The sequence below is a fragment of the Colossoma macropomum genome, unplaced genomic scaffold (assembly GCF_904425465.1).
Source record: "Colossoma macropomum unplaced genomic scaffold, Colossoma_macropomum, whole genome shotgun sequence".
NCBI lineage: Eukaryota > Metazoa > Chordata > Actinopteri > Characiformes > Serrasalmidae > Colossoma > Colossoma macropomum.
In genome coordinates, this window is record NW_023494799.1 from 31,908,377 (window position 1) to 31,931,633 (window position 23,257).

Here is a 23,257-nt window from a genome sequence, read left to right on the forward strand (position 1 = left end):
GGAGCATTTTTCCACGTGATTAGGTGGGAAAGATACCCAAGTGCCTGACACACTATGCGGAGGAGAATTGCATTGTTGGCAAAGGATGAAAAGTGGCTTCAAAGGAAAAAAGTTTGCTTCTACATTATTAAAGCAATCAACACTTATATGCTTCCAACGTTAAATGGGGGTGTATGTAGAGGCTAGCTGGAGTTTGTTGAACGGGCCACCTTGGCTCAGGCTTCAGCGAGACACCAATGATAAGTGAGGCAGAAAAAAGTTACTACAGGGCCTTGCGCAAGCCTGGATTTCAAAAGATTCTCCACACAACACTAGAGTAGAAAAACAACAATACTGTATTTAATAAAAATGTACAAAAGATATCTACATAGCCAGCCCCGTAAAAGGTGTCTGGTCACATACAAAAAAACAAGAAAACCACACTTAAATGTCATGTCAGGAGTCCAAGCTCAAATAAAGAGTGAGAAGCTCTTCTGTGAACATTTGTATGTCACTGTCTTTCGAGGTTAAACCTAGGGTTTGTTAGGATGACACTGGGACAGCTTTGTTCAGCTGAAATGCGTCGTTCACAGTTGCAGATGAGTGGTGCATAATTTTAACACTGAAGAAGAGACTACGTCACCAGACGAAAAGCTTTCAGTTCTGCATTTCAGTCTACATTTCCGTACCATTCAGGTGGATGTTTTGTTTTTTCTCCCATTCATTTGTGAAAGGAAAATCATTTGCTGCAATTTACATACTGTACAAAATTTCTGTGTATCCTCAACAGAGTCACTTCTTTTTTGCTTCCTGCATATGCGTTTGCATAGCAAGGCACTTAATGCTGCTTTCATTTGACCACTGTAAAAGAGCATACAAAAATACTGGACTGAGGCTTATCAAATTCTCTGCATGTATACATATATATTTACAGTACATATACTGGTCTAAGGCAAAATATGGCTTATTTTAACAGAGAAAAATCTACCACAAAGTCTCTGGACTAATGCTATACATGATAATACAGTAAAAAAGCATATGCTGTGAGATTTCTGTTCAGATAACATACCAAACTCTTTATTCATTTCATCACATTTTACTTCTTGTTGAACTTTTTAAGACATCATGTTAAGAAACTTGCTCTCTTCTGCCAACGCAGTCAGCATGGAGTTCATGTCTCCGATGGCCATGTTGCCGATTCCTGCGGGCACCGGAGGCAAAGTCACTGAGTTGCGGGGCGTGGTGAGGCGGGAGGAGTTCTGGGAGAGGCTGCGGAGGATGCTGGGACTTAGAGTTCCTGACATGAGGCTGGAGTGGTCACCATCGTCCAGCATGGTGTCGAAGTCAATTTGCGGCTGCTCCACCCCGTTGGAGGAGTCCACTGTGCTTGAGACCTGATTGGTTCCTGGAGAGCCCACAGTAGCCATGGTTACGGTATCTATCCCACAGTGCACTACTTCTGCCGTGCCAGGTAAGCTCAGACTGCTAGACTCAAACATACGGATCTGCCCCGTGTAGAACATGGTGCTGCTGTTGGTGCCATTAATGCCCAAGTCTACAGGCTTTTTGGGGCTGGCCTCAGAGCTGTTGTATGCCGGGCTGAAGTTGGTTTGTGGATAGGTGGTTTGCTGTGCTGTTGTTGTGCTTGGCCCTGAGCGCTGCCTGCTGTAGGGTTTGGGTTCTGTGGGCGGCCTGGGCTGCAGCAAGCCCTGGTTTCCGTTCAGAACAGGATTCTGGGACGAAGCACTCTGCTGATTCCCACTCATATGGGAATAATCTCCCTGATTACTCTCAAAAGTGACATGACTTTGAGTGGACCCTGGCTTAGTTCTTACCCTGTTATTCTGCACATGCAGGGGCTGCACCGTTTTCCTTGATGGAGACAATAAACTTACATGGCCTCCTGTCATGTTACCACAAGAGGGATCTTGGCTGTCACTTCTATTCAGGTTACAACCAGTGTCAAGGCCTTGATGGTAGCTGTGCTGAACGGACATATGCTCATTGTGGTGGCTCTTGTTGGCTTGCTGCCTTGGAGTTTGGCTACTGTTCATTCTCTGGGCCATAAACTCATTCCTCTGCATAGAACTCTGTTGAGCTGCATGTGCTAGGTTTTGACTCATGGGTCCCACTTGCTGGTTGGACTTGTGGTTCTGTAAGGGGCCAAAGTTCTGTTTTTGCTGGAGCGCGGTAATGTTCCCCCACCCCAGCGCTTGCTGCTGCTTAGTTTGGCTTGGAGATGCCTCCACTGTCCCTGAGCTGACCTCGTTCCACTGCACGGGCATGTGGCTCTTGCTGGCACTAGGAGAGGAAGGGAAGGAGCGCTGTTGCGCGGGACTCATCTGGCAGGAAGCTGAGGTCTGCCGAGTTAAGCCATTTATATTGCTGTCCACAACGGCCATGCGTCTCTGGTAGTAACATGGCTGTTGTGGAGGGGGACCGTTGCCAAGGAAACTCTGCGTCTGCTGGTGCCGGTGTCCAGGTCCAGTGTGTTGAATGGAATCTCCACTGGAAGCAAGGTACTGAACCAAATCGTCTGGCAACACCATGTCCTCATCAGCCCCAGCATTCTGACCATCCATGTCAGTTGCCATGGTCTCCATAGCAACATTCTCTGAGATGCTGGGAGGGCGTGGTGGATATGGGAGGGTATTGTGCAGGCTGCTATCAGATCGAGTATAGTTCTGCAATGCCAGGTGGCGGCTGGAGACAGGCAGGTGCGGGGACACCTGAGGGTTCATGCTGTTCATGCTGTTGTAATGCTGTGCCTGGTGGAGGTGCTGTTGATGATCCATACCCACCCGCCTAACCGGGTCACTTGCGCGACGTGCAGTGCTGCCTGGAACCTCGTGAGGCATCAGACTAGTGGTGGCGGCATACCCTGTATCACTGCACCTCCTGGGCACCTGGGCATGTAAGCCGAGTGGGTACATGGGAGTCTCATGAGAATCTCCCAGCAGGGCCATCCGTGTCTTCAGGCTCATGCGGTCCATATTGGGCAAGGGTGTGGGTGGGGCACCCCCTGTGGCTGCAGCGTACTTGGCTTTGAGCCGATAGTGCTGGGCAGGGGTGAGGCTGAGCAGGCCAGGCAAGCCTCCGCATTGGCTGGCCTCGCTGGAGCGGCGTGACAGATCTGTAGAGATGGGGTCATATGAGTCAGCAGAGCTGACGTTGTTGAGGCGCTGTGAGGCCTGGCTGGAACGGCGGCTTGAATAGCAGGGCGAGATTCCGGAGGAGCGGCGGCTCAGCGTGTAGGCTGAGCTTGTGGTGCTTGCTAGGCTGTCCCGACGCTCGACTAGTTGACTCAGAACCGTTGTTTCACCAGGGCAAAGCTCATTTAGGCGCAGGCCAGTGATTGGTAGAGGAGGATCGCCGACACCCCCAGAGCTCACCAGTAAGGAACCTTTGAAGATAGAATTCCTGTATTGTTATTCTGTGATATACATAACATAAAATACATAAATACTTGTATGTGTAGTAATTATATTTAACGCTCGTAGGCTTACCGCTGACAGGGATGGGTGGCAGCTTGTTGTTGAGAGCTTGCGGAGCAGCGTTTGCCCAGGAGCACGAGTTCCTCACTGTCTTCAGCTTCTCCTCCTTCAGGTGGCTGAGCCTGCGGGCTGGGCTGGCGCTCCTGCGCAGGTGGAGACCCAGTGTGCCCGTGGAGACAGTGGAGTCCACTGGGGGCATGTCGTCCAGCACGCTCAGGTCACCCAGGCTGCCCCCGCCAGGGCCTGCCAACTCTACTCCACCGTCATGGTGGGAGGCACTGCCAAGCGGTGACGGCTGGCTGCTACATGATGACTGACCACCAGGGCTGGACTGATACATCTGAGGGAGGAGGAGCATAAGCTTACTTGGATGCCAAGTATATAATTGAACAGATTTGTAGTGAAAGCAAGAAGAAATCGTTTTATTATACTGAGCTGAGTACCCAGAGGGATGCCTTCAGTAGGCAGCCCCAAAGATAAGGATGAGCCAGCAGAAACAAGCAAAGCTGTGTAATGGATGCAGAAACGGAACTCATGCAATTACCACCCTTAAGCTTGTCTGTATATGGAATAAATTCCCATACAAAACTGTAACTGTACGTTTTAAACATAAATTAAAATACTCCCTCCAAAACTTCCTAAGATGCTTACTTTTTATAGTAAAGGACCAACTTCATTAAATTCTTCAATAGATATTCAGTAGCCTAATATTAATGATTGTTGTTCTGTAACATTTGGGCTGCGCAGTGAGATGACACAGATGCGGAGAGGCTGTGTGGGCAACAAATAATTCATGTCACAAGCCATATGAGCATATCGAAAACATCTGGGGACAACCTTGAGAAATTTCAGGCTAAATATGGGTGGGAATTAACAGAGTGTGAAATTTCTAAGCCAATTTAATGCTTCATGATGGTGAAGCTCATGGCGGGTGGTGGCGGGGTGCTTGTCAAGATTGTCCGACGTTAGCCCATGGATGTAAACGGTCAGCATGGCTGAAAAAGTCCCTCTGTTATCTAATGATAGTGTTTCACTTGCTAGTCTGGTTTGCTTGAGTTATTAATTGTACTCCGGATGTTAATAAAGCGCGTATTACAGGATTTGTACATTTTACAGTTTTTGGGGGGCGGGTTTCAGAGGGGTGTACCCTTTTTTCAGCAGTGGATTTTGCCTAATCCAGTAACAGAAGTTTATTAGGTTGTCCCCAGACTTGTTATTCTAGCTAGGAGATAACGTCTGGACCCGTGAGACTACATGAAGAGCAGCAATTTCAAGAGCAGTTTCATATGTCCCTTTGGAGAACTGACTCTGTCAAGTGACCAAACATTCCCTTTGTCTCTATATGTACGTGCAAATATTCCATTTTGGCCCCCCTTTGTGATTGTCTAAGAAAGCTAAGGTTAAATGACTGACAAAGCGCTATTTCCTAATGCAGCGTCTTGTGCATTATGCATACGGGCTGGGCTGAATTCACAAAGGGGAAACCCTCCCAACATAAATACGGTACACAGCCTCTCCACATCTGTGTCATCTCACCGCGCAGCCCAAATGACGCAAATGTATTCCGTCCCGATGTGAACCGCCAAGCCGTTCTTGATCACAGCGTGATCACTGACACTATTTGTTCCTCACACAAAAACGGTCCCACTGATAGAATATTAATTGTGTAATGGCTTTTATCCTGCAGTGGCGGACGGGTTAGATCTCTGTGATGGGTGTGGGGGAGTGTGGGGCGGGTGGGGGCCCACGGGAAATCAAGAGATAGTCCGTGTTTCAAAGAATCTCATGCTACAAAGGAATATGAATCCAAACAGTTGTGATACATTCAGCATATTATCTTTCCATTGCCTGTACTGAATGAGTTTTTAAAAAAATTATGTGAATCTCTTGTAAAACGGCTCTAAAACAACAGACAAATAAAACACAAAATAGTGTTAAAAATGATATCTTGGCAGGTGAAAGCACCTTAAATATAGCTAATAACATTTCTTAATATAACGTTGTATTTTATTGAGATGTTGTTTTATATTGTCATCTAAACATTATGATTTCATTCAACACATTTTTACTTAAAGTGATCTTTTCCAAAGAAATTATTTTACTGCTCTGTAAGATCATTTTACTTTCTTCAAGCATTATTTTGTAAGATAATTTATATTTATTTACTTAGAAGAAGTAAACTTGTTTAGAAGTAGGTAAAATTATTTCAAAATATTCTTACAGAAACCTCATCATAAGATATATTAGGTATATTGCCGACATTTACAGTGCTTTCACTTGCCATTATATAATTTTTTGCAGTACACATTATCAAAATGAGACGTACTCTGTACTCATTTTTGAGTGAATGTTGAATGAAACATGCTGTAGCACAGTAAGAGAATAGAACAGGATTAGAACATAGTGCTCACCTCAGTAACGTCTGTCCATACGGAAAGTGAGAAAGCAGAGGTGGGGAGATGAGAGGGCAGGCCGCAATTAGAGAGAGAAAGAGGGATTGGAGAGACGGATCGTTTGAGCATGCTTTTGTTAGTATGTTTCAATTAGGGCAACCTCTGATAGACAGGACAACCTTTTTAATGTATATTTAACTATAAATGAATAAAATATTGTGGCTACACCAACAAACTATTGGCATGCAAAAGTATGCTATATTGAGTCTACAATGCCTTTTATTAAAATTACATGCTGGTTTTGTTGTGTATTGAAGCACATCAAAGAAGTGTTATTTAACAACAGATGCAGTGATTTCCAGCTCTGGTCCTAAAGTACTGCTGTCCACAGTGTTTCCTGCTCTAACTCACCCACTTCACTTCAGGAGTAGATTGGTAAATAGCTGATTAGTTGGATCATGTGTGACAGAGAAGAAAAAAGCCAAAATATGCTTTTGAGAAAGGTACTCTAGGTCTAGGGTTGGGACCCACTGTTGTAGTTCAGTAGATAGAAATGAATAAATTAATGAAAGGATAGATAGCAGAGCTGAATGTTTTGGGGAAAGTATGTAGTTGTAATTTTTATGACAAAATTATTATCTCTAAATTCAGCAGCAGGCCTGTTTTTTTTGTCACGAAGACCAGCATATCTACTTTCGCTGGCTTGTGGTTTGAATGCTGGATGTACTGCACCAGACTGGCAGTTAGATTGTGGTTGTGTTGTGAAGTACACAGCAGATGCTTGTTTGGTTGCTTCTGATTGGTCTAACTAATCTACAGGGAGTTCACAAGCTTTGTGTTACTAATTTACATTTCACCACTATTTCTAAAACTTATGACATTTGAAACTTGCTAAAAATTTCAGCTCTTGCAAATTGGAATGTAATAACAATTAATCTTTCAGCCCCAATTGTTAGGACTCAACCAATTTAAACCACACCTAGGTATTAAGGTTGAGCAGACTTGTCTATGTGGTTAAGACACAGTATGACTCACAACAAAATATCACACTGAATGCACTGGGCAGACACTTTTGACAGCAAGTGTTGTGATGAATTCTGACTGCTTTTCATCTGCACAACACACAGGCATACGGATGCTACAGATTATGTTTGTGATTTCTGTAAATATGTTTAAAAATATATAACAGTAGAAATCACAAACGTAATGTAGTGTCCATAAGCCTGTGTGAGGCGCATGAACATAAAGGAGTCGAATTTTGCAAATGAGTAAGAATTCTGCACAACACTTGTCTAAAATTGCTGCCGGCTGAGTTTGGCTACACACTGAAGTTTTGTTCATTTTTATAGTTCAAAGTAAGTCATACTGACAAGTCTGAATTGCTTTAATGAAGACCTGGCTGCAGTTTAGGAGACGTTTTGGGGATGTATTTACAGAAAATATCTGGGTGGCTATTAATTTCTGTTATTTGCCTGCAACATTAGTTTTGTAGCTCCAGCACAAAAGAAAAGAAGCCAAACATGTCTTAGTGGAACAACTACATCTGGGGAAAGTAAATGTGTAAATTAAATTTTTCACTGAACCATTCCTTACAGCAGCAACAAAAAAGGACTGTGAAAATCACTGTCATATCAGAACATTTTTATTTTTTCATACGCTGCCCTGTATATGGTGAGAACATTTCGTAATGAATGGACCAATAATCCTGATTTATTATTTGGAGCAGTAGAAATGGTCCAAAACGACTTAAGAATGATTCTCCTGTAAAGTTACCACTTGTATGTGATTTTGAGGTTTTGTTTTGACAGTGACAGCGTATTAGCAAAAACTTAAAAATGTACTGAATCCACAAGACTTTTGCAGGAAACATTTAAAGCACCGTACACTCACAAATATGAGGCTGGATGTTTGCAAAGGAAACTTACCACAGAGTTCTCTGTCTTTATAGACTTGACCTGCAGGTAGTCCTCCATGCCTCTGGTGGTGCTGTTGGCCTCAAACTTGTCTTGTGTTCCCCGTCCTGGGTGCTTGGTCCCCACCTCATTTTCTCCGTTCTCTCGGGGCGGTGGAGCCTGAGGCCGGGGGGCCAGGTCACTCCGCTGCTTCTTGGTGACGTGTGCCTCGGGCCCATGGACAGTTTTGACGTGTTTGCGGAGCGAGCTGGGGTCTGTGTAGCGCTTGGTGCAGCCGGGGATCTTACACACATAGGGTTTCTGCAAAGACAAATAGCGCTTAGTCTGTGGACGTCCTCTAACAGTCAAATGTACGACTCTGAATTAGAGCTTTATCTGCCCCTGTTTGGTCAGATTAGCTTCAAATGGAGCTTTATGTGAATGCTCAATTAGAGGAATAGATTACTGTGTGGGGCAGTGACATGCTGATTGTGCTAGCACTAAGTATTCATGATTCATGGCTGTTTGCTAATAAAGTTAGCATGAGGGGATCTCTATTTCTCTCTTGCTCTCTCTCTCTCCCTCTCTCCAGGCCATGATGGATAGGCGAAGGGCTGAAATGGCGTGAGGTTTCATTTTATATTTGCGATCTGCAGGTGGTCTTTCTCTCCGTAGGGGATGTACTTGATTCTCACTAATGCATTGTGGGCTGCCATGCTCATTAGTTCCACACCTCATTATTTACACGCACACACTTGCATGCAGAGCTTGTTAATGGGACAAGGTTGGGCGTCTAGGAGCGATCACTAAGCATGATGAGGGAGTACACGAACAAATCTAATTCTGGCCTAAATTTGAAACCGGATGCTGAAAAAGAATTTAGGTAGTTAGTAGTTCGTTACTGCCACAGGGAAGTAGATTAGCTAAAGCTCAGTCATAAGAGCAAATGCTGGAGTAGGAGTCCAGCAGAATAAACATCATACAATATGGTTTAAGGCAGCCTGCTGTTACCTCTGAGGAGCTTACAGCCATGGTTCGGATAAAAATCAAGAATACACAATCTTCTCCTTGCCCTAAGTGTAAGTGATCAGCCAAGAGGCAGGTGTGTGATGATTTAGGCAAGCAGAATTTACCGTGCTAACCTGGCAGCTATAAGCTTTCATTACTTAGCTCCATTAGCCTCGTAGCTTCAGTGCAAAACAAAAGAAGCAAACTTTAGACACCAAACAGGTCTTGGCTGATCGACTACATTTGGCATAAGGGGAAAATAGTGTAAATTAGATTTTTTGGCCAAACCACCACTTTACGTGTGGCACAGTTTGGGTGAATGTCTTTATTAGTGTGTGTATGTATGTGTGCATTAGTTCACCTCATTGGAATGTGTGCGATTCTGGTGTTTGGCCCGGTCCGAGGCATTGGAGAAGGCTTTGTTGCAGCCTTCATGCTCACACACGTAAGGTTTCTCTCCAGTGTGGGAACGAAGGTGTGTCTTCAGGTTCTCCAAACGGGAATACGCCTTCGAGCAGCCCTCAAACTGCCACACACACAAACACAGAACAATCAAAATAGAGCCACAGTCACATCCTGAACTCCCTCGACTGTGTTATGAAAAATGTTTCTTTCCTCCAGAAAGCAGAACAGAGCTGTGGAGTATCAAAGCTTGAAAGATTCAAACAGATAGTGTTTGTGTTCAGGCATGACTGGGGCATAAGCAGTATGTGTGTGGTACACTATGGTTCAAAAGTTTAGAATCATTTGTCTTATTAGTGATTGTTATTTTATTCAATAACATGTTATATCGTGTTGACTGGAATATGAAAATCAACAATCCAACTGAAAAATCTAACTTTTGTTTGGTCCCTGTACATCATAAAATGCTCACAGAATGGAAAAGGCAGCTGGCATTTTTGAATGATGTAAAAAAAAAAAAAAGAATTTCAAGGTTTTGACTGGACAGCATGCAACAAACTTTTATGACTGAATTTAAAACGTGTGATTCTGCGGAAATTATTAATACAACAACTGATTTCAAACTTTTGTATGGCAGTGTAGCTAACAAGTATCGGACACTTTTATTCCACTTAATAGCACTTCAAAAACTGCAAAACCTTTTGAGTGAAATAAACAGATATACTAAGGTTTTGACTGTAGAGCGATATGTGTGATCAAATTGGCTTTATATTATTGGAAAAACTTTCTCCAAACTTCTACTATGTCCGTGTAATGTTCATGCTGTGTGTACATGTGTTTGTGGGTAAGCTTCACTCACAGTGCACTTGTGTGGCTTCTCCCCTGTGTGTCTGCGCATGTGCACCACCAGCATGTACTGGGCCTTGAAGGGCTTCTGCTCCCTGGAGCACTCCTCCCAGCGACACACGAACTCCTTCTTCTCCCCATGGATGTGCTCGTTATTGATGTGCTGTAGACACACACATGCACAGTGTTAATTCTGGTAGCCACACTGGAGTCTCGTGCTGTTTTCCTCTGCCGATTTGCTCTCTGGGCATCTGGGGGTTGGCCTCTCTTTGTAATGTCAATGTTGTGTTTAATCTTAATTGGCCATGCTGTTTTTGCATGTCATGCTAAAAAAAGACAATACAAATGGCATCGGCGGCGAGGTAGCAGCGTAAATCTGTGTTCTCTTGAAAGCTTTGGATAAGAACACAATTGGAACTTCTTAGGAATTTGTTTGCTGATCTGCCAAATTAAGAGGCACGCCATCCATCAGAGCTGTCCGCCCTGACAGCCTTGAACAAGAAAATGTGATGGGCTTTGGTTGGGTGAAGTGGAGTGTATTTAAGGCTGTCTGTGTTGACACACTTAGATTTGTGTGTTACTCTAAATGGTAATTAGAGACAAGAAGAAACAAGAAACTCTCCTGAAAATCTAATCTGGCGTACGTTTGCAAAAGCTGGGCTAAGGGGACTCCTAACAACCGTCCAAGACCTGGCAGACCACCAAAACTGTCCCCTTCAAGTAAACAGTACCTAAACCTTTAATCTTTGAGAGAGAGGAGGAAATCAAGCTCCACTCTTACTTCAGATCTGAAAAAAATCCACAGATGTTTCTGTTCATCATTCCACTGTGAGAAGACAACTCGGTGCTATGAGTCTGAAAGGATGTGTAGCTGTCAAGAAGCCAACCTGCTGGTGTTCTCAGAACAATGGACTGACCATACTAGAGCCCAGGCCTCAACATCACTGAGTGGACTTTGGGATTACTTGGATCAGGAGAAACAGAAAATACAGCCAACTTCTAAGACTTTGGAGGTGTAGAAAAATATCCCTGCAGATTTCTTTGAAAAACTGAAAGCAAGTCTCCTGAAAAGAATGGAAGCTGTAATAAAGGCAAACGATGGACACAGTAAATACTGAAACATCTGATATTATATGTAGTTGTGAGGCTCTGTGTCAGTTTCTGTTAAATGCAAGTTTTCTGTTTTTTTAACTTTTTGGCCTGTTTTGTCTGGAAATTAAATAAATGAAGGGTGGTCTCAGACTCGGTCTCAGACTTGCACAGTACTGTACACACACAAACATATTCCCACTCTCTTTTTCTCACTCACACACACATACACACTCTCACAAGCCACCTCCACAATGACCATCATTACAGTCCACATCTGTGCACACTCCATCATCTGGTAAGCTTGCCCACTGAGTTACTCTTAATGGCAGGCCTTGATAACAAGGCAAAGGCTGCGCACACACACACACACACACACACAGTGAAGCCTTTGTTCCTCTGTAAGACCATAATGACCTGTTATCAGAGTGTGTATTGCTTGTATAAACAAACAATCAGCAGTGTGTAATCTGGTGAAAATCCAGCCGAAGCTGTGTAACTGAACAGGGGGACGAGAGAGTCTGAGAATTCCAGTGTGTATGTGTGTGTGCCACACTGAGCCCCCCTCCTCAGTTAACGCTGCGTTTCTGCTCCACTGGCTGGGTGGAATGCTAGAGAATGTTGTGCTGCTCCCCTCTGGAGCAGTGCATTATGGGAGAGATCGGCCAGTCTCAGATCTCACATCATCACCAACAGAGAGCAATCAACCATGAACAAACTCTCTCTCCTCTGCTCTCTCTTTATTTCTCTTTCGCGCTGTCTTCTGTCTGTTTCACTCCTGGTCTCTCTCTTTTCTCCATCATTCTCTGTCTTGTTCTCTTTCTCCCTTTTTCTCTATCTATCTATCTATCTATCTATCTATCTATCTATCTATCTATCTATCTATCTATCATCTTCCCCCTCACTCTATCTTCCTCTCATTCTTTCTGTCTCTCTCTCTACATCCATTTCTAGCTTTTTATTTTTTTTCCCCCCTCACTCTCTCTGTTTGCGCTCTCTCTCTCTCTTTCTGTCTTATTCCCTTTCTACTTTTGTCGCTCTTCTTTTCTCTTTCTCTCTCTTTCTCTCATGCTTTCACTCACTGCAGGTCTGTACCATTGTCCCAGTAAAAACAAATGACATATTTTGTTAATTTTCTATATGAAAATAAGTCGACACATCCTCAACAAAACCTTAAACATGGAATTGTTCAGCAAATTGTAGTGCACAGTCTCTGTTTAACAGTTTAACATGTTAGAAAAATATATATATATTTTGTTTTATTTTTTTCTAATATGTTAAATTATTTTTTTCCCCAATATCTTAAATTCAGCAAATTAATGGCAACTGTACATCAAAATGCACACAAGTCTGTTCTCTGTAGAGGATGTGTTAATTTGTTTCCACTTCGAGAGTCAACAAAATGTGTAATTTGACTGGGGGGCCCAAACCTTTCCACATGACTGTATGTGGTTCTCTTCCTCCTGGAGGCCCCCATATGTGTGATGTGAACCCCCTGATCTTATAATTGCTGTTGATGATGCTGAAAGTGATGTATGTTCTGAAGAAAAAACTAGAAAAGTTGACAAATTGCTGTTTTTTTTTTTTAAATTTAATTTTAGATGTCACACAAGTAATGTTGTTCCATTAATAAACTAGCAGATTTTTATTAAACAACAGAAAAATGGTTTACTGACTGATCAGGAACCCATTGTGGTCTTATCTAACAGTTTAGTTATGCAGGCCTTTCCTCTACACTGCAAGAACTGGAGCCACATAGCATGACACCAGTCACTTGGAGCATCTGGCATTACAGAGTTCTGCTGGGATTTCAGGGGTCAAAGGTGGATAAAATCCTCAGTGAGAAGGTCAGAGGACAACGTGATCTTGTGACACTAATCTGCTCTTGCAGACGTCTAAAACATCTGGATTTAAAGCAGCCATGAAGGAACTGGCTCAAACCCCATCTATACAGTAACTCACTGTAAGACAGTTAGACAGAGAGAGCTCTATGTGGGGTGGGGGGGTGTTACACAATAACACAGATGTATCATCTTATATACCATCATGTGTCTGTTACTAAAAAAAAGTCTGAAAACTATGAACTCAATTATTTGTGTTCAACATTTTACACAGTGGGCTGCACTAAATCCAAATAAACAGGACTAACTGTTGGGAAGTATTTTTTAAGTACTGATGATACCCACGTTATGTTCTGAAAAGCATATTGTGACTTATTGTGATAGAATTTAGCTCGATAACGATAAATATTGTCATACTGCCCAGCTGTATACAGTCCTTTACTGTTCCATTTATTATTTACCAATGTTTTTAATATACTGCAACACGTTGCAATAGCAGTATGTAGCAAACTGCAGTACTGGTACTGTGCTCAGTTAGTGGATTACTAACACACACACACACACAAGCACTCACATGGACCAGCTGCTCTTGTGTATCGTACTCCTTGGAGCAGCCCTCCCAGTGGCAGTTGGTTTCGTACACCACTTCGGGCTCTTGCTTCCCCTCCTCTCTGTCCAGCTCTTCTTTGGGGTCCAACGGTCCTGAAGGGTCCTGAGAGCAGAAAGGAGAGAGCATGGTGACATTTAACTCCCACCATCCAGACCCCCCAAACAACACTGACCGCTCCCATGCCATATGTGCACACTATCGAGCACTTCAAATTTCAGTCTGTTTATGTTACACAGAAGTAGATGTCTCTAATTTGAGTGAATTGGCGATGGACAGAAGATATTTTTCACTTTCATTCACTTCCTTTTAATTAAATATGACAGCTAGAGAAAAGTAAACTGTAAGAAGTAAGAAAAGAAACGTAAGAAGAGAATAAACTGAAAGCAGTCTTTAGTGTGTGTGTGTGTGTGTGTGTGTGAGAAAGTAGTGACAGAGTACGCTCTAGATGGAACACAGATAGTGAGTTGCATGTAGTGTCTCAAACCTGAACTGAACGTACAGTTCAAATGAGAGGCGCACACATCAGGAATTTTTATTGGTGATTTTGATTTCTGATTTGTTTTTTTCTTTCTGGGTGATTTTTATTAGCCCAATTTTTATTTATTTTAATACCCAAACCTCACACTCTGTAGGCTAATGAAACACACAAGCACATTTCTAGTACTTTCTATTAGCAAAGATAAAAAAATAAATTACATTATATCTTTAATTGTCTAAACTGGCATTTTGAATTGTTACATGAAAAAAATTGCTGCCTATTTAAATAACATGAATCAAATCCAGATCTAGTCAAGTCAAAAGTGCAAGTAAACTAAGTAAAGGTTATTTATTTTTCAGAAGATTAGATACAAGATAATCCACTTGCATAAGAAAGGAGAAAGTCAAAGGAAAATAACTGGGGAAAAAGTTTCAAAAACTGTTCAATAAATGATTAGAAGATACAGAGAAAATGGGACTCCTAACAACTGTGCAAGACCTGGTAGACCAACAAAACTGTCCCCATCAGATAAACAGCACTTAAAGCTTTCATCTTTGAGCTCCACTACTTTTTCAGATCTAAAAGAATCCACAGGTGTTTCTGTCCATCATTCCACTGTGAGATGAAAACTCAACACTGAGTCTATAAGGATGTGTAGCTCTTGAGGGGCTGTTACGAAAAATGTGGAAATATTGAAATACTGAAAAAAAATTATATTTTATTTATTTGTTGAGGCTTTTTTTGTAAATACATGTTTTCTGCTTTTTTGTGACACTGAAAATGACTAATCTGTACTTACTGGCTGTTTTGACTGGAACGAAATGAAAAAAGGGTGGTTTCTGAGCCACACAGTACTGTAGGTGTATTATAAGCAATTTAAATACAGCATGAGGGCACTTCTCTGGTGGTTCATTATTTACACCATAAAACTGCCACACCGACTGACCAAAATCCAAATAATAAATTGGTCAGATTTCAATCTTGGCTGGTTCCAATTGTGCAAAATATATATATCATTTTTATATGAATAAAGTATATAATTCCAACACAATTACTGCCAAAAGTGTAAGTAAATTGAATGACAAAATTGTATTGATGTAATATATTTCATTCATGTGGAAATAAAGAACTTTGAATCAAGCTACCTCAATACATTTGTTTTTTCAGTGTATGCATACACAAAAACACACATCACAGTGTTCAGTGTGCATGTGATGTTTAAGTTGAGCTACAACTCAGTCTGTGGGTTGTGTGTATGTGTATGGTCACACGCGCACGAGCGAGCAGCATGCTGACTGCAGCATGTTTATCTCTGCCCTGTGAGCTATCTTCATCAATTCTGCTGGCCCCAAGACGACTGCAGTGTTTCGGTCCCCATGCATCACACCCCAGCCTGCCTCACTGCTGAGTGCAGCCACAAATTTGTCAAAAGATGAGCAGAGAGAGCGAGAGAGAGAGAGAGAGAAAAAGAGAGAGAAAGAGAGAGAGAGAGAGGGGGAGAGAGAAAAAAGGGCCCTCAGATGACAATAACGGCCAGCCAATACTTCATTAAAATGAAGTGCTCTGGCACAGTTTACACAGTAGCCAGGGACGGAGGGAGCGAGAAAACAAACGGATGTAAAGCTCTTATCAGGCTGAGTTTTTCTCATGCCGGCGCGTGCGGAAGGGGGCCGGGGGGAGCAGTGGGGCTCCCAGGGGTCCTCCGGCCGCTCACTGATCAGCGCCAGAGCCGGCGTGAGCAAAAAAAAAAAAAACCCACACACTTTTCTCTGCATAACAGGACACAGAGGAGATGTGCCGCTGTTTTCTGCCATCAGCTGAACAGCAGCACGGAAAAAAACACAAACGGCCGCAGTAAAATTACTCCAACATGTTTGCTTTGGAGTAAAGCCTGACCGATACGAAACAGATCATCGATATACTGATGGATTTTAAATCGAACAGTTCCGATAACCGACAATATTGGCTGATTGAAAATAAAACAATAGCTTTAGTTAAATTGTACTTTACTGACGATGATGAGTCAAATGTAAAGTATTGCTCTCAGTCAATTTACTTAAAGGTGAATTCTGCTGAGTGGTTTGATGTGAAATGGTTAATTGTAGAAAAACATATCAACTCAGATTTCTTCACAGTGGTGAAGGTAGGAACCAGGGGTCACAATGTATACAATACAAATATACGTTTTATTTACAATCCCAAAACAATAACAATATGCCTACGTGTGTTAAATGCAATGTTGATTATGGTAAAATAGTGGTTTAAAAAAAAAACAAAGAGACTATTTTTCCTCACAATCCACTTCACCATGAATATGTTTAAAAATATAGTTTTAGGCCTAAACTTTCTCCCAAACTGTATATAAACAGTAGGTTTTAGGTTTTACAGACATCAGATATCTGGTTCCTACATTGCCACCACTGTATACAATTCTGTCTCTAGAATGGTGCATTTTACATCAAACCACTCTGAATGACTTGTTTACATCTTAAGTAATTTCATTATGTAGAAATTCTGAAAAACTGGTAAACTTCCCTTTTAAATAAACAGAAGAAATTCATCTAAATAATATAAATACAACATAAGGCACTTATAAATAAGCTTACAATGCACAACTTGTCAGTAGCACCTGTGAGTATGTTTGGTTGTTGTTCAAAATAGCATCTCATTCCTGAATGTGATTTTCTGATATATCATTTAAATAAAGATACACTAATTGGTCTGTTTAATTGGGCAAGTAATATATGGGTTAGATCCTTTAGAGATATATAAAATAAAAAAGAGAGAGAGAGAGCGAGAGCGAGAGAGAGATGGAGAGGCATTCTCACCGGAGAGCAGGGCGAGGCTGGCCGTGGGCCCTCCACCTCCATCTTCACCTTTGACCTTTTGATGTTCAGCGGGTTCACTGTGCTGCTGACCGCTGAGTCGCCACTCGTGTTCTAACGGGAAGAAACAGAGAATGGGGTGAGAGCACTGAGAGGAGAAAATGATGGAAAGAACGGAGGAGAGGAGAGGTTTTTGATGTTTGATGCTGTATGAAGCTGAAAGCCCAGGGGAAGAGTGTATGGTAAGGGACCACAACACAGACTAAACAATTTAGACTTTTTCTAAGGAGCCCACAAGCAGTATCAAAACAGCCCATCTGCCTCCAATGACATTCTGAACACAGCATGCTGAGTATAAATATATAATATATAGAGAAGCTGCTGCCTGTGTGTGGCTCTGGAGTTCAATAACGCTGAATGTGACAGTTCTGCTGCACACAAAACCTGGTTCTGATCAGCAAACCTCCCCCAGCCTGAGCTCTGTGTGCGTGCATCTGTGCTTGTTTTTATGTATTATCTGGACTGAAACCCTGTGACTTTGTAGGAAGACGAGAGAAAAACAGGGCTAACCTATAATGTCAGAATTCGTGTGACACATTACATTATTACATTATTATATATTATTGGTAACAGCAACCTTGTTTCATATAGGTACTTACATATGGGACATATAAGTATATATTGGTGCTGTGCAAAACCTTCATTTATTTAATTTTGGGGCAAAATTGCCATTAAACACAAGTTCATTTGAGTTCGGTCAGTAAAAAAGAAGAAAACATATTAAACAGAAAATTACAAAGAGGCTTCAGCAACTAAACACAATATTAAATGTTTCTTTTTCTTCTTTTTTGTGTTTTTTCCTTTCCTCAGTTTGTTGATATCTACACATCCTGACAGACCCATAGTGTTGAGCTCTCACAGTGAAAGGATGGTCAGAAACACCTGTGGATTTTTTCAGTTCTGAAGCAAAAGTGAAGCTTGGTTTTCTCCTCAAGGATGATAGCTTTAAGTACTGTTTATCTAATCGGGACAGTTTTGTTGGTCTACCAGGTCTTGCATGTTTGTCAGGAGTCCTATCCTCATGCATCCCTTACTCATGTAAGTAGATTATCTTATATCTAATCTAATCAGAAATATCTCCTGAAAAAGGAATAACTTGCACAGTACTGTATAAAATATATATGGGATATGTATGACCTCATGTCCTGACAGTGCAGCATAAAAACAAGTGTGTGTGTGTATTGTGGGTTAAGTGAGAGGCAGTGGGAGTCAGTGTGGGGGGGGCAGGAATTACAGACTGTAACTCAGGATCCTGCAGTTATGCTGGGGGAGTTTACAGCCACAGATATGATAATAAGCGCTTTAGAGCAAACACCCAAAAGCCACTACAGAGGGTCTGGGGCCAGCCAGGCCCACTATTTCAAAACAAACGCTATAAACATGACCCTGGACAAATAAAGGCAGGAGGCGTGCGGCCCGTTAAGCAGATGTTAAGCATTGCCTCTTTGTGCTCTTCCATCATCCATAAAAGCTGCTGAGTAGGGTGCGCTGTGTGAGGAGAAGATACGGGTCACACTCAGGCTAAGTTAGAACACTGAGAACAGCACTGCACATTACACTGAACCAAGACTGTGAACTGTAAGTGTGCAATTAATTAAATACCTCAACTGCATAGTGGTGGTAGTGTGTGTGTGTGTGTGTGGACAGTTTGCTTAATCTCATAGCCTGCACCACTGTGCACTGTTTCTCAAAGGTTTGGGGAAACCAAGCTTTTCAAAATGTTTTTAATACAAATAAGCATACTTCCTTTCTTTCTTTGGCACTAACTGGAAATACAGTACTGCACAGAAGTCAGAGATGAACATTTATTTAATTTCCAGTCAGAACAGCCATTAAGTTCAAGTTATTTCAAGTTAGTTGATTTTCCAGCATCAGGAACAAAGCAGAAAACATATTTAACTATGAAGAAACCTCAACAGCTAAATATGTCATTTTTCAATATTCATGTCTACTCATTGCCTTCATTACAGCTCCCATTCTCTTTAGAACTGCTTTAAAATTTTCGAAGAAAATCTGAATTTCTGCTGAAGTTCAGTCTTAGACGCTGGTTGCATTTCCTGCTTCTCACAGTCCAAGTAATCCAAAACATGTTCGATGATGTTGAGGTTAGTCCATTGTTCTGAGAATACCAGCATCTTACTTTGATTGGCCAATTTTCCTTTCTCACTTATGGCTTCTTGACAGCTACACATCCTTTCAGACCCACAGCACTGAGTTGTCTTCTCACAGATGGAAACTTTAAGTGGTGTTTATCTGATGGGGACATTTTTGATGATCTACTAGGGCTTGCATGTCGTTAGGAGTCTCATTTTCTCTGCAGCTCTCGATCATTTTTTAAAGACCAGTTTTGGAAACAGTTTTTTCACTTCTTTCCCTTTGACTTTCCTCTTCTTTATGCAAGTGGATTATCTTGTTTAACCTCCTCAGAAATATCTCCTAAAAAATGTATAACTTGTATTCAGTGGCGGTTTTGACTGGATATTAAATAAACAAAGGGTGGTCTCTTACTTTTGCACAGCACTGTATTAACTACCAAGATTTATTGGAGAAAAAAATAATGGCAAATAATAATGCTATACCCCACGCATTTTATCCCCTTGTTGTGATGTCAGCAGTCATCAACACTCAAAGATTTCAGGTGTTTAAACCACCTCTGGGCCAAAGGGGGCAACTGGAGTGGCGACGTGGCAAAAATATATCGCAACATTTTCTTGATACACGATATGCACCATAATATTTTATTTTTCTGGGGTTTAATAAGCTGACTCACAAAAAAGAGCCAGTGGTGCCACATTTAAAATAGTCAGATGATTTTTGATTATACAGTGTTTTACATATAGCACAAGTCAATTAAACAGCACTAATTACACTCTCTTTGTAATGAAACATTTGGTCAGTGTTCTTTAAGTATTAATGACATACGCAATACTGTGATGTAGTTTGTCCAGACCGTAGTTGATGTGAGTGCTTGTTGGTCAGAGTAAAATGGATCAGCATGTGCAATTCAAGCTTTCTGTGTGCTCCCATGTTTTCTATCACTATATAAAAGAAGCTCTATGCTCAACCAATTAGATTGTATCTTTGGAACTGCTGTATACTTATATGATTCATCAGGTTAACAATAAAAGTCCACTGGAGCATAAAGGATATTCCTATTTATATGCTCAGAATTGTTGCTTGTGACATGAAAAAGGAAAAACTGACACATTTTCAGCTTTGTTTGATCAGATTCTTATACATATCTAAACAAATGTAGCAACATCATTTAGAAGAGCAGATTAAAATAGCGGCTTTTTTACCTGAGCATTAAAGGTTCTAAAGATTTTGAAAAGCTACTGGTCCCCAAACGTTTGACGGTCAGTGTATGTGTTTGCTGTACCTTGGTCTCGTTGTCATTGTGTGTAGCTGTGGGCAGGGCGCTGACGCCCAGCGGGTGCTGTCTGGACGAGAAGGTGGGTGAGGGCTGGATGAGGGGGGGTGTATGTCCGAACGCACTCAGGCCTCTCTGCTGCGACAGCAACTGCTGATACGCCACCGGGTTGATAGAGTGATGGAAAGGAAAAGAGGGGCTGAAAGAGCGAGGGAAAAGAGAGAGATAAGCACTTGTTCCACTCTGTCTTAGTCCACGTCCTCATTTCACCACACTGTCACAAACGCCATATTTCATGATACTGTCACAAACGCCATATTAAGCACTACATCACTGCAGAACTATCTACACATACAGCGCTCGCTTCAGATAAATCTATTTCTGGACGGAGACTCAGGATCAGATTGGAAAAAAACACTGTTAGAATGGTACTGGCACTAAAATGGACTTTGTTAGGAGAGAGTTTTATAGCTCATATGTCCAAATAGTTTGATAGCCTTTACACTTCCGATTTATTTAGTAGATGATGAAAACTGCATCTGATTTGGTGTACAAGGGTGTCCGTTACCCTTTGTCCCAAGAAAAGGACAATTATTTTCATCAGATCCTTGCAAGATGGACAGTGATGGTAGCTCCAGTGAAGAGCAGTTTGGAATTGGCTTAATTTTGCCAAGCCAGAAGACGAGAAAGCATTGTCACAGAAATTTTTGCAAGGTAGAAAAAAGTAAAGTCTACAACAGATGATAACAGTGAACGATAAAAGTCTTCTAATGGTTTTTACTGCTTTTTAATTTTGTAGTTATTCATTTTGCACACAGTACTGTGCACAAGTCAGAAACCAGATTTTCATTTATTTCATTTCCAGTCAAAATAGCCATTAAGTACAACTAAATCTAATACTTTTTCAGTATTTATTGTGCCCACTCTTTCAGGTAACTTGCTTTCAGTTTTTCAAAGAAATCTGCAGGGAGATTTTTCAGCACCTCAAAGTCAACAGTTTTATAAGTTAGTTGCATTTTCTGCTTCTCACCATCCAAGAAATCCCAAATGTATTCAGTGATATTGAGGTCTGTTTTTTTTTCCCTTTGACTTCACCCTTCATTATGTCAGTGGATTATATCTCATGTCCTCAGAATTACCTCCAGAAAAATACATAACTTGTACTTAATGGCTGTTTTGACTAGAAAAAAAAATGAGACTTCAATTTTGGCTCAGTACTGTATGCGTTTTGCTCTTTATTTGTGTTTTTCCTATTGTTCAATTCTTCATGCTCAGAGATAAATACTGTGCATCTGTTCTGAGTTATTATTTCTGGTCAGGCAGTATTTAACACATAAAAAACAGAAATTGAACTTGTTTTGATTTTAAAACCGCTGCAGTGTCACAGAATGTTTTTTCTAGACCTGTTGTGTAAGCTGTCACAAACGTAAGGTGCATTCATTTCGAATTTTTGGCAATTTTCTTATCTGTAAATCATACAGGCTGTGTGCAAAGACCTTAAAACAATGGTTCATCTAAAAAAATTTCCTCACTCCAAATCAGCCAAGGCATGCTTGATCATTTAGCTCATTTCATTTGCCTCCATAGTAGTAGCCATCCTGAAGCCTGAATATCAGCCTTGTAGCTTCAGTATAAAATGAAGAAGAAGCAAACTTCAGACACCAACCATGTCTGGGCTGATGAGCTATATTTGTGCTAAGGGGCAAAATTGTGTAAATTAGCTTTTTTGGCTGGACCATCAGTCCAACACTGGGCTGGGAGCTGTGGTCAGTGCAGGCTAGTGGTGGTACCTGATGCCCCCAACAGACAGGTGACCATATGAGCTGCTGGCGGCGGAACTGGAGCGTGAGTTGTTGATGTAGGCCACCAGCGAGTTGGGCGAGGTGCGGATCATGGTCTGCAGGTCAATACTGGCGTCCGAGAGAGGAGATATGGAAAGCGCTCTCTTCCGGCTCAGTCTGGGTGTCAGGCGAGGACTCGGGAACCTAGACACTGTGCAACACACACATACAATGATTACAGTCTAAATTAGCACGTACGTGAAGCATGACAGGATAATCATTTCACTGTCATATCAAAAGCACAGTTTTTCATGATTAATGGACCAACAGAAATGGCACATTCACTGTAATGTTAAAACCTTTTTACATTCAGGTATTTAAAAGTTAAGAATGTTTTTTTTGCCTCTCCTACACAGTTATTGTTTGGGAGATACGGGGATCTGAGACAATAGTGACAATATGCTTTTATCTCAAGTGTTGCTTATAGTCAACGTAAAAAGAAAGCAGTTTTTCAGATAACTCAACAAAACAAATGAAGCATCTATATCATATGGTACAGAACCTATTAATCACAGCAGTCTGATTTACTCTGGATTCTACCTCCTCTGCCTCTGCAGACTTCCCGGGCTCATTCGACACTCCTAGCTAAGCAAATTTCGCCCACGTCTGCCCCCCATGACCAGCAGCCCTCATCACTTTAACCACTAATACCCAATAACCTATTTTCCTTAAACCCCCCACCCTGAGCCCAACCAATAGCTTCTTCCCAAAGGGTCAAGTCCCTAACCACAATATGCTCTGATTGTTTGACACTAAAATATTATTTTCCCTCTCTTCCTTTCTCTCTCTCTCACCCTGTGTGTCTCTCTCTCTTTCCATCTCTTTCCCTCTGGCCTTTTCTCTTGCTTTGTCTCTCCCTTCTTTGTTTCTCTCTCCATCTCTTTCTACCTCTCTCTTTTTGACACCCTTTTTTTAATCTCTCTTTCTACTCTTCTTTCTCTCTCTCTCTTTCTTACCAGCTGGGGGAGATATCTACGGAGTCAGTGCAGCAGTGCTGGATTGCATTGTGTCATTTTGCTGCTCTGCCCACCTCTGTGCTATTTTGGGGAGTGTGTGAGGAGTGTGTGTGCCAGGTGGGACAGTGTGATCGATGCTCACACACTCTCTTCCCGACGCGCAGCCCCCCTGG

General features: G+C 41.8%; 1 protein-coding gene across 1 annotated transcript in view; it reads right to left on the reverse strand.

The window, feature by feature from the left end:
- Positions 1-366: 366 nt before the first annotated feature.
- The window catches only part of gli2b (GLI family zinc finger 2b), a 107,564-nt gene continuing 84,673 nt past the window's right edge, over positions 367-23,257 (reverse strand). Inside the window, exons 6-14 of the mRNA XM_036587212.1 lie at positions 22,078-22,279; positions 20,297-20,486; positions 16,861-16,971; positions 13,519-13,656; positions 10,028-10,177; positions 9,128-9,292; positions 7,792-8,079; positions 3,486-3,813; positions 367-3,382 (exon numbers count right to left, since the gene is read on the reverse strand). Coding sequence (XP_036443105.1) covers positions 1,095-3,382; positions 3,486-3,813; positions 7,792-8,079; positions 9,128-9,292; positions 10,028-10,177; positions 13,519-13,656; positions 16,861-16,971; positions 20,297-20,486; positions 22,078-22,279 — 3,860 coding nt within the window. The 3' untranslated portion in view covers positions 367-1,094. The remainder of the gene's footprint in view (positions 3,383-3,485; positions 3,814-7,791; positions 8,080-9,127; positions 9,293-10,027; positions 10,178-13,518; positions 13,657-16,860; positions 16,972-20,296; positions 20,487-22,077; positions 22,280-23,257) is intronic.